This window comes from Oryzias melastigma, linkage group LG14 (assembly GCF_002922805.2).
Source record: "Oryzias melastigma strain HK-1 linkage group LG14, ASM292280v2, whole genome shotgun sequence".
Taxonomy (NCBI): Eukaryota; Metazoa; Chordata; class Actinopteri; order Beloniformes; family Adrianichthyidae; genus Oryzias; species Oryzias melastigma.
Window position 1 is genome coordinate 595,606 of NC_050525.1, and position 13,398 is coordinate 609,003.

A 13,398-nucleotide genomic window follows, 5' to 3' on the forward strand; every position below is an offset into this window, starting at 1 on the left:
GTGATCAAAAATGATCAGAATCATGTAAAACCAATCAGATTTTTCATTTCAATGCAATACATACGTACTGTTCACTGGTCATATGACGATACATATCGTGTGGACGATAGAAAAGTGTCTCTCATGCCATTTCTTTTCTATTGTTCATTTATAGCCTAGTTTACATAAAGCTGCTTTACGTTCTTTGATTCGCGCTTACACGAGTTTTACAACAGGCTTTACATTACTTAACACGAGTGCAGAACGATGGACGAGGAACAGCTTGAAGTTGTTTTTCCTCTGAGTTGAAACAGACAGAATCGTCGATGCATTTAGCCCAAGAAGAAGCACTTTCAGCAAAAGAGTCTGTGATTTGGTTATATTTGGGACTCAAGATGTCCGACGATGAGCAGAAAACAGCAATATGTAAACATGCTAGGAGGCTATTCCTGCGCCGATGCTAACACAACAAACCTTCAATCACTCAAGGAAAGTCCACAAAAATGAACATATGAGATTACAAAATAAGAGATAAGCATCGGTGGAATAGAGCTGTAATAAGTATCCAGGTGCTCAGATTCTCACGATCTGCTCAGAAAATTCAAGTATGAAAATTCACGACGTCCAAATCACTGATTCACGGTCTTTATAAATATAATATAGTAAATTATCATGTAGTAAAATATTGATTTCTCTGAAATACAGAATAATGTTGGATTTTAATTCATGACCTAAAACGAAGTCAAATGAGCAGTGCTACTGTCACCGGAAGTAAACAATTCTTCAAAATAAAGTGTCAGTGAAGCTTCCTGTTTTCAAAGTAAAACTAGTGAGAGCTTTTTTAATAACTGAACATATACTTTATTGTTTTATATTGTGATATATATCGTTATTGTGATAATAAAATGATTAAAATGGCGATGCAAAGATTTTTAGTGCTGCCCCATTTCAGTTATGAGGCGTATTAAAAAACCTTAGAACCAGCTTACAGACAACACAAAGATGCTCCATGAACACAACAAACCTTTTCCAGATGAAAAGTGTCAGAGGTCACAGATATGATGAATTGTTTAAAATAGCAAAAATAATTTCCTTCCAGGTGAAAGATAAAAAGTCTTAGAAGAGAGAAGGAGAATACAACCAGAGAGGAAAAATCCTCCGAACTCAACATAACACTCATGAATATTTTCATTCTGTCTTCAGGGAGTGACCACCACAAAATCATGATCACAGGTGGAAATGATGAACAAGTTCAGGGTAAATAAAAAAGGTTAATTGTTCATTCGGGACAGGAATGAGATAAGTGAAAGATTGATGACCGTGTTTACTGTTCCTCCATGTGTTCCTTCTTCCTTGTTTTTTTTTTGGGGGGGGGGTTATGAGAGGGAATCTGGATGATCAATGCAATGTTTGTGTGCTCATGCGTGTGCTTGTGTTCAATGAGTTTAAGGGGGGGATAGCTGACACGTTTATAGGTAAAAGCTTGAATTCTTTCTTCTGTTTCTTAGAATATTGATTCCATCATGCTTTATAATGTTTTTATTTGATTAAAATGAATAAAATAAAAATCATATAAAGAAAAAGCTTCTTAAAGCTGCAGCATCTTCACACTGTTGTCTGTGTTCACTGACTGCTTCCATATTTACATGCTGACATCATCATTCAGTGTACATTATGTTTCATCAACATTTTAATTTATTTATCCTCTTTCTTTTAATGATCTAAAACCTTAAGTCTCTCTGTACATGCTCCAATAACAATAAATGAATTCTAATCTAGACTTTTATTATTATTAATATGCCCTAACTATTGAGGTGTGTGCAGGGGCGGGGTCAGATCAGTCGACAGCTTTACAGCTATTGGACTTTAGATCCTGATAAACAACAAACAGGTGAGAAAACAGCTCAACATCACGTGACAGGTCTGAGTAGAAACCAGATCGTCTTCTCTGGCCCCACCCACTAAAGTATTCTGATCATAAAAAGTCATTGATCTACGTGAGCTCCATCTCAGATCAGGCCAAGGCTGCTGAGAACTCCACAGGTGAATCGATCGGCATCCAGGTAAGTATGACTCCACGCTCCACTCCAGTCGGAGGTGTTCTGGTGGTTCAGGTGGTTAGAGGCAGCCGGGGACAAACATTCAAACCTTCAGGTTCACATCTGGATGAAAAAGGAGCCAGAACCCTACAGGGTAAAAGCTGCCAGTGTCAGCTGCTGGAGGGTTTTCATAAAATCCTCCTCAAGTTTATCATTTCTATTATAAAATTGTTCCCAGTGATTTTTAATCAGGATTTTAGCTAAAATCAAAAAGCTGTTGTTGTTTTTAAAGACATATTTTTTGTCCAGCGTCATTAGCTTGTTAGAAATTAATTCTGCGATGTGGGCGGGACTATTGACACAGAGCAACCCGCCCCCCTTCCCGTCACTGAGAGCTCACATGTGTCAGAATCCAGGCCTCGAGGGCCGGCGTCCTTCATGTTTTCCAGCTGACCTGCCATTGCAGCTCCTTATTGGCTGAACACACCTGATCCAGGTCATCAACAGCAGATGGGGCAGGATTTCTGGAAAACCAGCAGGAAGCCGGCCCTCGAGGCCTGGAGTCTGACACAATCAGGTATATATCAAGAGAAGGGACGCTGTAAAATGACCATAAAATGATTCATTTTGGTCCAATTTAAAAAGGGAAAAACTCTGATAATCAGAAAAATAATTCCCAGATCACACACACACACACACACGTCATAGTTTGTCCATAACAAACACCATGTTCGAACACAAAGGTGTCCATCAGTACACCTGGCATCAGGACACCCTAGGTAGGAGATCGATGATCGACTTTGTAGTCGTTTCAGGCGATCTCCGGCCGTGTGTTTTGGACACTCGGGTAAAGAGAGGGGCAGAGCTGTCCACTGATCACTACCTGGTGGTGAGTTGGATTCGCTGGCGGGGGAGGAGGCCGGAAAGACTTGGCAGACCCAAACGTACTGTGAGGGTCTGCTGGGAACGTCTGGCTGAGCCCTCCGTCAGGGAGGTCTTTAACTCCCACATCCGGGAAAACTTCAAGCAGGTACCGAGGGAGGTTGGTGACATAGAGTCCGAGTGGACCATGTTCTCCACCTCTATTGTCTCCGCTGCTTTCCGGAGCTGCGGTCGCAAGGTCTCTGGTGCCTGTCGTGGCGGCAACCCCCGAACCCGGTGGTGGACACCGCAAGTAAGGGATGCCGTCAAGCTGAAGAAGGAGTCCTATCAGGCCTGGCTGGCTTGTGGGACTCCAGAGGCAGCTGACAGGTACCGGCAGTTTAAGCGAGCTGCGGCCCGGGCTGTGTTGGAGGCAAAAACTCGGTCCTGGGAGGAGTTTGGTGAGGCCATGGAGAAGGACTATCGGTTGGCCTCAAAGAGATTCTGGCAAACCATCCGGCGTCTCAGGAGGGGAAAGCAGTTTTCTGCAGGCACCGTTTTCGGTGCAGGTGGGGATCTGCTGACCTCAACTGGGGACATTGTCGGGCGGTGGAAGGAATACTTTGAGGATCTCCTCAACCCTGCTGACACGCCTTCCGTTGAGGAAGCAGAGGCTGAGGACATTGGGGTGGAACTGTCCATCACCCAAGCTGAGGTCACTGAGGTTGTCAAAGAGCTCCTCGGTGGCAAGGCTCCGGGGGTGGATGAGGTTCGCCCTGAGTACCTCAAGTCTCTGGATGTTGTAGGAGTGTCTTGGCTGACACGTCTCTGCAGCATTGCGTGGCAGACAGGAACCGTACCACTGGACTGGCAGACTGGGGTGGTGGTTCCCCTTTTCAAGAAGGGGGACCGGAGGGTGTGTTCCAACTACCGGGGAATCACACTCCTCAGCCTCCCTGGGAAAGTCTATGCCAGGGTACTGGAGAGGAGAGTCCGTCCGATAGTCGAACCTCAGATTCAAGAACAACAGTGCGGTTTCCGTCCTGGTCGTGGAACAGTGGACCAGCTCTACACCCTCTTCAGGGTGCTGGAGGGTTCGTGGGAGTTCGCTCATCCAGTCCATATGTGTTTTGTGGATTTGGAGAAGGCGTTCGACCGCGTTCCCCGTGGTGTCCTGTGGAGGGTGCTCTGGGAGTATGGGGTCCGGGGAGCCTTACTCAGGGCTGTCCGGTCTCTGTATGACCGGAGCAGGAGCTTGGTTCGCATGGCCGGCAGTAAGTCAGACCTGTTCCCGGTGCATGTTGGACTCCGGCAGGGCTGCCCTTTATCACCGGTTCTGTTCATAGTCTTTATGGACAGAATTTCTAGGCGCAGCCAGGGGCCGGAGGGGGTCTGGTTTGGGGACCACAGGATTTCCTCTCTGCTCTTTGCAGATGATGTTGTTCTGTTGGCTCCATCGAACCGGGACCTCCAGGATGCATTGGAGCGGTTTGCAGCCGAGTGTGAAGCGGCTGGGATGAGGGTCAGCACCGCTAAGTCTGAGGCCATGGTTCTCGACCGGAGAAAGGTAGTTTGCCCTCTCTCGGTGGGTGGAGTGCTCCTGCCTCAGGTGGAGGAGTTTAAATATCTTGGGGTCTTGTTCACGAGTGAGGGAAGATCGGACCGTGAGATCGACAGGCGGATTGGAGCGGCGTCCGCTATTATGCGGTCGCTGTACCGGTCCGTTGTGGTGAAAAGAGAGCTGAGCCAGAAAGCAAAGCTCTCGATTTACCGGTCGATCTTTGTTCCAGTACTCACCTATGGTCATGAACTTTGGGTCGTGACCGAAAGAACGAGATCCCGACTACAAGTGGCTGAAATGAGTTTTCTCCGTAGGGTGGCGGGGCGCTCCCTTAGAGATAAGGTGAGGAGCTCAGTCACCCGGAGAGAGCTCGGAGTAGAGCCGCTTCTCCTCCGCATCGAGAGGAGCCAGTTGAGGTGGCTCGGGCATCTGGTCCGGATGCCTCCTGGACGCCTCCCTGGTGAGGTGTTCCGGGCATGCCCCACTGGGCGGAGGCCCCGGGGAAGACCCAGGACACGCTGGAGAGACTATGTTTCTCGGCTGGCCTGGGAACGCCTCGGGGTCCCCCCAGAAGAGCTGGAGGAAGTGGCCGGGGAGAGGGAAGTCTGGGCATCTTTGCTTAGACTGCTGCCCCCGTGACCCGGTCCCGGATGAAGCGGAGGAAGATGGATGGATGGATGGATAATTCCCAGATCAAAGTAATAATGTTTTTGTACAAAGTGAAACAAATGAACATTTCAAACTTTTTATGAATAAATAGGTTATTATATTGGAAACACAATGCATACCTGATGAATGGTTGTGATTTTATTCTAATCTACACAGACTGAGATTTACACAAACTGTTAGACTCTTCAGTCTGTGTTTATAAACGGGTCGGTGGGTAGCTGCCATCGCTGTAGACCGCTAGCGTCGGTTATATATTGGCCGGACCAGAGTGACACGGTCTGATCCGACTGAGAACGGTGCAGCGTGTGAAGTCTAAAGCTATCATTGACTTTGAATAGACGACAAGATCAGTCTAAACATTCACTAATGAGAGTAAACTCACTCAGATCTTCTTCAAATGTTTTCTAGAAGTTGTCTTTATCAGCTGACAGCAATCATTCACTAGTGAAAAGGCACATTCTAGTTTTTCCAGATCTGTTTGTACAATTATAATACAGCAGTAAACAGACATCTATACCATTCCAATATGGCGTCCGACTTTGCGTATGCAACAAGCTAGCATGTCATCTCTAGTGATATAACTCGTTGGTCTGACACCCCTGTAACTCACACACGAGCTTGTAGCCTGGAGCTAACATTAGCACCGCAAAAATAACTGTGAGCACTTCTAGATCAATCTGTGGTGTTGTTACTGAGTGCCATTACACCATCTGCCCAGCAGGTGGAGATGCTGATCTGTTTTGTACCAGAATGCAGTGAAGAAGATTAAACATGATGGATCCCGCTAACTGAGCAGATGTCCGTGTTTCATTTACAATTCTACCGACACAACACAATCCTCGTACAGGTTTGAGCCAGAATCACAATTCACTACAGCACGTTGTTGAACGCTCATCGTGTCTCGCCTAATCGTGAGTGGCCCAGGGGGGAGGAGACTTTGGCACGCCCATTTCAGTCGCTGCGTCATCACTGTGAGAGTTTCTAGCATCCGGTTTTCATCTGCTCCTGATTTGAATTAAGAATCAGAAACACAGTTCAACATTTGTAAATTCTTTTATATACATCCTCCATGAGGAAGATTGCTTGTTAAAAACAAACCAAAAAAGACAATTTTCATTCTAGTGGGACTTTAATTTCGGACTTTTACTTGTGAATTCAAAGACCAGAGAACATTTTTAACACCCATACCAATGGAAATTTTGTTTTTCACATGTTCTCATAGCATTGTTCTTATGATAGAGAATATATACAGCACAAAAATCAAGCAAAAAGCATTTCTGAGTAGTTCTTTATTCAAATTGTTGTGAATCAGGAGGAGATGAAAAACACAGATGGAAAAAGCTCATATTGGTTACTAATACTATGGGTGGGCCAGATTCTACCTGCTCCAGTCCATTCTGATGCATCCACTTCCAGACAAAGAGATTCATGAACGTCTTTGTTTTCTTCATCTGAGCTGGAATCTGGATCAGAACTGTACGGCTAGTTAGCTCTGATATTTATCACCATTTGTGTTGCACTGCTAACGTTAGCTTTGAGGGGCTGTAAGCTAGCAGGAAAGAGTGTTCCATCAACAAAGAGATGATGGAATGGGTGGGGCATGGTTGCTCCACACTTACAGCCCCGCCCACAACTCTGAGGTAACTTTCTAATGAACTCCTACCGCTCTGCAGAAACTATGTCATAGGGATTGATACCGGTTTTTGGATTTTGGTTAAAAGCATAGCCACCACTGGGAATGTTTTTACATGGATCAGAGGATGAAAAGAGTGGGTCTTTAAGTGTTCAAAGTGAGGATGTAACAATTCTTTGTGAGTCGGTAAAAAGCCAATTCAAACTCGTCAACATGCAGAAACCTCTAGTGAGCTCTTCTGAGTTCAAACTGAACCCCAACTGAGCTGAAGTGAGAGTGTGCATGACCCTTTTGACCTCAGAAGAGGACTTTCTATCAGCCAATGGCTGCACGTCTCCAGTGGATCTACCAGTTTCATGTTTCTATCAAAACTGTTTCAACTATTTAAGAAAAATAGTAGTTATTTCTCCTAAATGTTCTGAGCATTCAAAGATGTGCGTTATCATCAAAGTGTATCTCATGGTAATGTAGTGATGGTAAAACAAAACAATCATGAAATACTTTTGTGATAAACAAGTTTGCATAAAGTTTGAATCTGAGTGAGTTTAGCTTAAACAAAGTTTAAAAATCAACATTCAAACAATCAATTATGATGAGATGTCTCATAGAAAAAGATCAACTACATGTAGTTTCAATGTTTCTTATATGAGGATTAAATCCAAACTTGAATTGTATTCCATGTCATTAACTCTTAACATGCAGTTTATCAATACATGATTAAATGTTGTCTAAACTCATATTCAGATGTAAATCACATATTCATTAAACAACAAAGATTATAGTGGAAGTTTTGTCTGCCTCCTGTTGAAATCTGTGAATAAAGTTCAGTCATTTTCATGTTATTCACATTCAACACCACAAATAAAAGAACAGATGTTTAGAATCTTTATTTGTGAATAAAAGAATTGTAAATTCAAAGGTTCATCTCAGCTTGTTCTGAGCTGAGTTCCTGGGTCCTCCTTTGGTCCACGGGGTGTAAAGTCATAAACCTTACATTCCAAAGAGGTCTGCAGTCGATCCTTCAGTGAGTGGGACAGAAAGGATTCTTTGAAGACCTTTTAGGATAAATCCTTATTTCCGTAAATCCTTCATAGGAGTTGTCCAGCGTTTTCCTTATCAAGAAATAGGGCTTGGGAGGTAACAGACCTTTTGGGCTCAAGGTCACATTTGGTCCTCTTAGCATCAAAAGTGAAGCCAGATTCTCAAATGTCTTGATAAAATCTCCCCAGAGGTATTTTATGGCCTTGGAAGATCTGAATCTTGGAACGTATTCTTGATTATAGTGGACTCACAGTTTTTCCTTAATTTCTCATCCTTTGAGGAATTAAACAAATCACAAGGCGTCGTAGCATGCTGCCTTCGGCCTGTGCCTAAATTTAGAAAAATGCAGAGCAGATGACATTTTTCCATGCAGGCTCGCTGTGCGTGCCTGTGGAGTGTGTGTGCCTGTGTATGGGTGTGTGTGGGGGAGGGGTTGGGGGGGGGTAACACTGACTGCATGTTCTTCATCTACGTTTGGAAATTTCCTGGGAAATTCCTGTAGCTCCTTCAGATCTAAAACTTTAGCCCCTCTAGGATTTCGCAATGTTGCGGTCGCAGCTATTAATGCAAATTCAAGAAGAGCCGAGATTTTTTCCTCACCATGCAACTTTACATTTTCATCGCAACTTTACTGCAACTTTGACCGATCTACCGTAACAACAGTTATGGTGACGACGCAGCTTCACGGCTGTTTCTCTCCTCAGTCAGGCTCTTTTTTATTTACTCTCTTTAGTCTTTTTTCCCTTCAAGCTGCACATGAACGGTCATTTGTGCGGAGTGCGAGCGCGGGTGAATGCGTGCGCAGCGACTGGGTGGGATTGCGCTGAGCGGGTGTGAAGAGGTCCGTCACATGGAGCACAACATGAACCGAGTATGAAGGATTTATGATCATTTCATTGAATTGTATTGAATCATTTCTGTTAGTAGGAAAACAGACAGTTTGATGTAAGGGGCAAAAAGAAAACAGACTTGGCCTTAACATTCATTCATTGTGTGGAAAAAATAAAATTGAAATTGTGACTTTAAAACTGAATCAAATTGAATCTTTGCTTGACTGAACCGTCACATCCATACTTCAAAGTAATATCAGTAAGATAAGAAACAGAAGAAATGAAGAACTCCAGGCAGCAGCTGAAAACCCACAGGCTTAATATCAACAAGACTTTTTCCTTTTCTTCTACGTCATTCTCTTATGCATAACAGCACTGATCTAAAAGAGCAAAACCAACCTAAACTGGAGAACAGTGCATGCAGAGCAGCCGTGGACCCCAGCACAGAACAGAACCGTACAACACAGTGAGCTGAGTTTCCTTTGCACAGAGGTAGAACAACAACTCAGAGATCTGGCAACAGATTGGTGATTGGTTGACTGTAAGAAACATTGGAGAGGTCATCAGTAACTTTAAAGACAAAATAACTTGATGAGTGATGATCATTAATCTTGCAGCTGGCACCATGAAGCGCCGCCTCACACATCTGGAGGTCCTCCTCACCGTCACCACTTCACTTTTTGCCGTCTGCTGCGTCTGTCTGATCGTGGTTTCCTGCATAGACCTGAAGCCTGAAGGTAAGCTGTCAGTTAACCCGAGACATCACTGTGTGTCCAGCTGCTGCTGACCCCTAATGTCCCCCCGGGGGTGTCCAGGGGCAGTAGAGCCTGTGCAGCTGACGGGTCAGATGGTCATCACAGCAGGGGCGGAGTTCTCAGAGGAGCTGAGGAACGCCAGCAACCCAGTCTTCAAGTCACTGGCCTTTGATGTGCAGCAACTGGTGAGGCTTTCATGTGAAAGCAGCATCTAAAGAAGTCTTGTTTGTGAACATTCTGATGAAATAAGAAACGGATCAATGAGGAAGTGACGAGCTTTGGCACCGCGAAGGTCACGCTCCTGATGTCTGATTGGTTGGCAGGTGTCGGATGCATTTGGTGCCAGTGAGCTGCGACTGCTCTACAGATCCTGTCGAGTTCTCTATTTCAGGTCAGACATCCCACCAATGAGAATCATCAAAACTACACTTAGACTGAAAAATGTATCCACAAGGAGGCACAATCAAGTCCTAGTCACAAGTCTGGGTAAATGCAGAGAGCTGTCAGAAAGGGAGAGAAAAAAAAAGTCTGATCAATCATGAGAATCATGGACGGAACGTTCATTCTGGATTGCTTGTGGTTCATGTCAACAACATCCACCAGCTGAGCTAAAGGGTCCCGGTAGACAGAGAGAAAAGGAAAGGCAGGAATATATGAACTCTGAATGTTGGTTGACATGACAGAGAATCAGTCATGAGTAGAGCTTAGATATCTGAATCTCATGCAGACACAGTGGCCATCGAGGCTTGGAGTTGCCCAATCCCTGATTTAGAGACTCTGAAACAGAGACAGGAGGCAGAGGTGGAGGAAGCAGAGATGAAGAGGCCGAGGTTCTCTCTGGGGGAGACCAGGATGGATCAGGAATGAAGAACAGATCATGGAACAGTGAGGATGTTGGTGAAAGGATGCTGAGGTTGGAGCTACTAGGAAAGAGGAAGACCAAAGAGGAGGTTCATGGATGTAGAGGAGAGGGTCATATGGAGGCAGATGATGGTGACCTCACTGGAGACCAGCTGGTGGGGAAATAAGAAGTTATCTAAGGGAGAAAGAAAAAAACAAGACTGATGAACAAACTGACTTCATGAATGATGTCACTCACTGATAACTGATCAAGAAACAAGTTCATGAGCTGAAACCAGTTAGTGATCTGTGTCTGCAGGCCTGGCAGCATTGTGGCGACCTTTGACCTGGAGTTCAGTCAGCTGATCAATCTGAATGATGTGAAGCAGCAGCTGGGGGTGGGTCTTCAGCAGGTGGAGGGTGGGGCTTTGGTGATCGATGCAGACAGCATTCAAATCACAGGTGAGTCGGTTAAAGTTTCCATCTTTACTCAACTTGGATGGTGAGGGAGGGTGACCTGAAGTCTGAATGAGGTGGGGTGAGAAGGCAGGGGGTTAGACAGAGGCAGTCAGTGCACACACTGACGGGGGGGGGGGGGTGTCTGGATTTACTAAAGAGCAAGCAGAGCTCTAATTCAACGCAGGTAAACAGCTGACAGGAAGCAGGAACCAACAGAGCAGTGGGAGCTTCTCATCATTTGATTGGCTGCTCAGAAAGGTGACAGAAAAGAGAAAGAACAGTTCAAAACTACCTGCACTAAACACCATGTCTCTTTGCAACACAAGTGTCCTCATCGGGTTCTGGTCCGGCTCTTACTTTGACAGTCACATTGTTCCTGCAGTCTTCCCTCTGTTTCCTCCTGCATGTCTATCTCACGTTTCCTGACTGTCTTACACTCACTAACCAGGAAGTCCTCCATCAAGAACTGTACCAGTCATTGTCCCACTCTGACCTAGATTGAAGAAAGGATCTCCAAGGCAACATTGAAAAACAGAATTCTATACAAATAACTGAAAAGCCTGGTATGAAGCAAAACGTTTTCAGGGATTTAAATCAAAAATACACCACAGTTCTTCACTGACTACCGAATAGTGCTGGGCAGATCCATCCAGAATACTGATAGTATCGATCTTAAGTTTGTATCGGTACTGGTTGATAACAACCTGCAGACATTTTTACACTCTTGCTTTGAACTTTTGTGCATCAGCCTAAAGGATCCAGCTGAGTCTCTGCCTCCCCACTCTGTCCAGTCTGATGTCAGCAGCAGATCTGTCAGAGCGTGAATGCAGGCAGCGTGAATGCAGGCAACGTGCAGTGTTCAAGCTGCCTCCACTCTGTTTAAATGCTGAGTTACTTTTCACCTGTTAGTATTGATCTATTGAAAGGCTAAGAAGTTGCAAAGTATTGATATTTCTACCAGTTGTAGTTTTAATCATTAAACATTTAATTTTTTTTTCTATATGTTTCTTTAGTTTATATTAGGGCTGTCAGATTTGTCGCGTTAAAAACGCATTAATCTGACATGTGCTTGACGCCGACAATTTTTTTGACGCATCAATCGCGGATTTCCTCATACATCCCTTTCCATACCGCGCTCGCGGGCGTCCCCCCCTCTAACTCACCGGCTGCTCTCACTAGATCACGGGCGGCTCTCCAACCACCGAGCTGCGAGCTAAAACCGGCCGGCACTAGGACCTGGAGAGCTCCTCCACCCTAACCCGGCTCCGGTTCGCGTCCAGTACCACGTCTGGTGGTACCGGCTCGCGTCCGCGCCGCGTCCCGAGAGCTGTGGACCCCCGACGTTCCGAACAGCAAGCGCACCGGGGGACGTTTTAAATGTTCTGGAGGTTTAAGCGTGATCCAGCCCCAGCATAGCGGTCTGTCTGCCGGCATATTCATGGCGTGAGCTCCGCTGGACACGTCGCTGCATCGAGCTGCAGCCAGAGAACGCGGCGGCAGTAACAGACTGTCAAACTATCCACAGTGTATCCCGCTTTTCTCAGTCTTTAATGTTTTAAAAAACAAAAGTTAATTGGAAATGATAAATCTCTATTTCATTTATTACTGTAGTTCAGCAGAGGAGGAAAAGATTTGGTCCTGACAAAAAATGAACATGAAAGTGTTATGGAAATGTTATTTTTGATGTTTTTAATTTTATTTTACTGAACGTTGATTGAAGTTTTGAATTTAAAATGCCCTTCACTTGCACTTGGGCTTTTGTTAGGCATTTTATGTTACAGCCTTTTATTGTTAAGAAAGTTTATCTCAATATAATGTTACAAAATAAAGTATTTCTGATGAAAACTATTAATTTTGTCATTCTTGTTTTCATAATTAATGTAGAACTGCTAAATTCCACGAAACACACATTTTTTTCCTAAAAAAAAGGCCACATGGTAATTTGCGATTAATCGCGAGTTAACTCTGGACAATGCGATTAATTGCGAGTTAACTCTGCACAATGCGATTGCTTGCAAATAAAATTTTTAATCGCCTGACAGCTCTAGTTTATATTTTAACAAACATTTTTCCATCTAAGTCTGTTTTATGTGTATCAAGTAACTAAAAAAGGGAAACTTACCAAAAACAATCATAGTAATTAAAAACAATTCAGATTTTGAAGTTCATGTCACATCGATCGCATTTACGAAAAATATCGATATTGGTATTGATATTGGAGATACTGACCGGTATCAGATCGATACCTGAATGCTCAGTGCCATCAGCCCTATTACCTGGTGTAGATCCCTTTCTGTTTAAACGTTAGGCTCCTCCCACTGGACCATTCCAGCTTCAATATCTGTCTGACATTAATCATTACATGGGTTGTTTTCTACCTCAATAACCATGAAAACTTACTGACACATAGTTAACAACACAGTAACTCAACACCTACAAGTCACATAAACTGAGAACAAAAAAAAAAACACGCCTGCAATCCAAGGAAACTTGTGGTCCTGTTAACTGACAATAGTGTGTTACCTGGTTGTGTTTAGGTGGTTGTGTGCTGTGGGACTGTGGCAGGGCTACCAGTGACAGTCCGTCTGGGTCTGTTCTGTTTCGGTTTGCTCCACAAAAACTAAAGATGTTTGTGTGTCTGCAGAGAAGACAAGTTACACAACACCTGAGGCCACACCCACAACACGTCACACAACACCTGCAGCCCCGCCCACAGAAGGTCAGACCCCAT

General features: G+C 44.5%; 1 protein-coding gene across 4 annotated transcripts in view; it reads left to right on the plus strand.

Annotated features, from left to right (window-relative positions):
* Positions 1-1,946: 1,946 nt before the first annotated feature.
* tmprss15 (transmembrane serine protease 15) overlaps positions 1,947-13,398 on the plus strand; it is a 29,658-nt gene continuing 18,206 nt past the window's right edge. The window contains exons 1-6 of one of the 4 annotated variants that reach the window (XM_024265928.2): positions 1,947-2,042; positions 9,231-9,350; positions 9,429-9,553; positions 9,692-9,759; positions 10,528-10,670; positions 13,312-13,386. In XM_024265928.2, coding sequence (XP_024121696.1) covers positions 9,239-9,350; positions 9,429-9,553; positions 9,692-9,759; positions 10,528-10,670; positions 13,312-13,386 — 523 coding nt within the window. In that variant the 5' untranslated portion in view covers positions 1,947-2,042; positions 9,231-9,238. Of the gene's footprint in view, positions 2,043-2,574; positions 2,596-8,253; positions 9,155-9,230; positions 9,351-9,428; positions 9,554-9,691; positions 9,760-10,527; positions 10,671-13,311; positions 13,387-13,398 lie in introns of those variants that run through there. The other 3 variants (XM_036215302.1, XM_036215301.1, XM_036215303.1) reach the window with 3 other exon arrangements.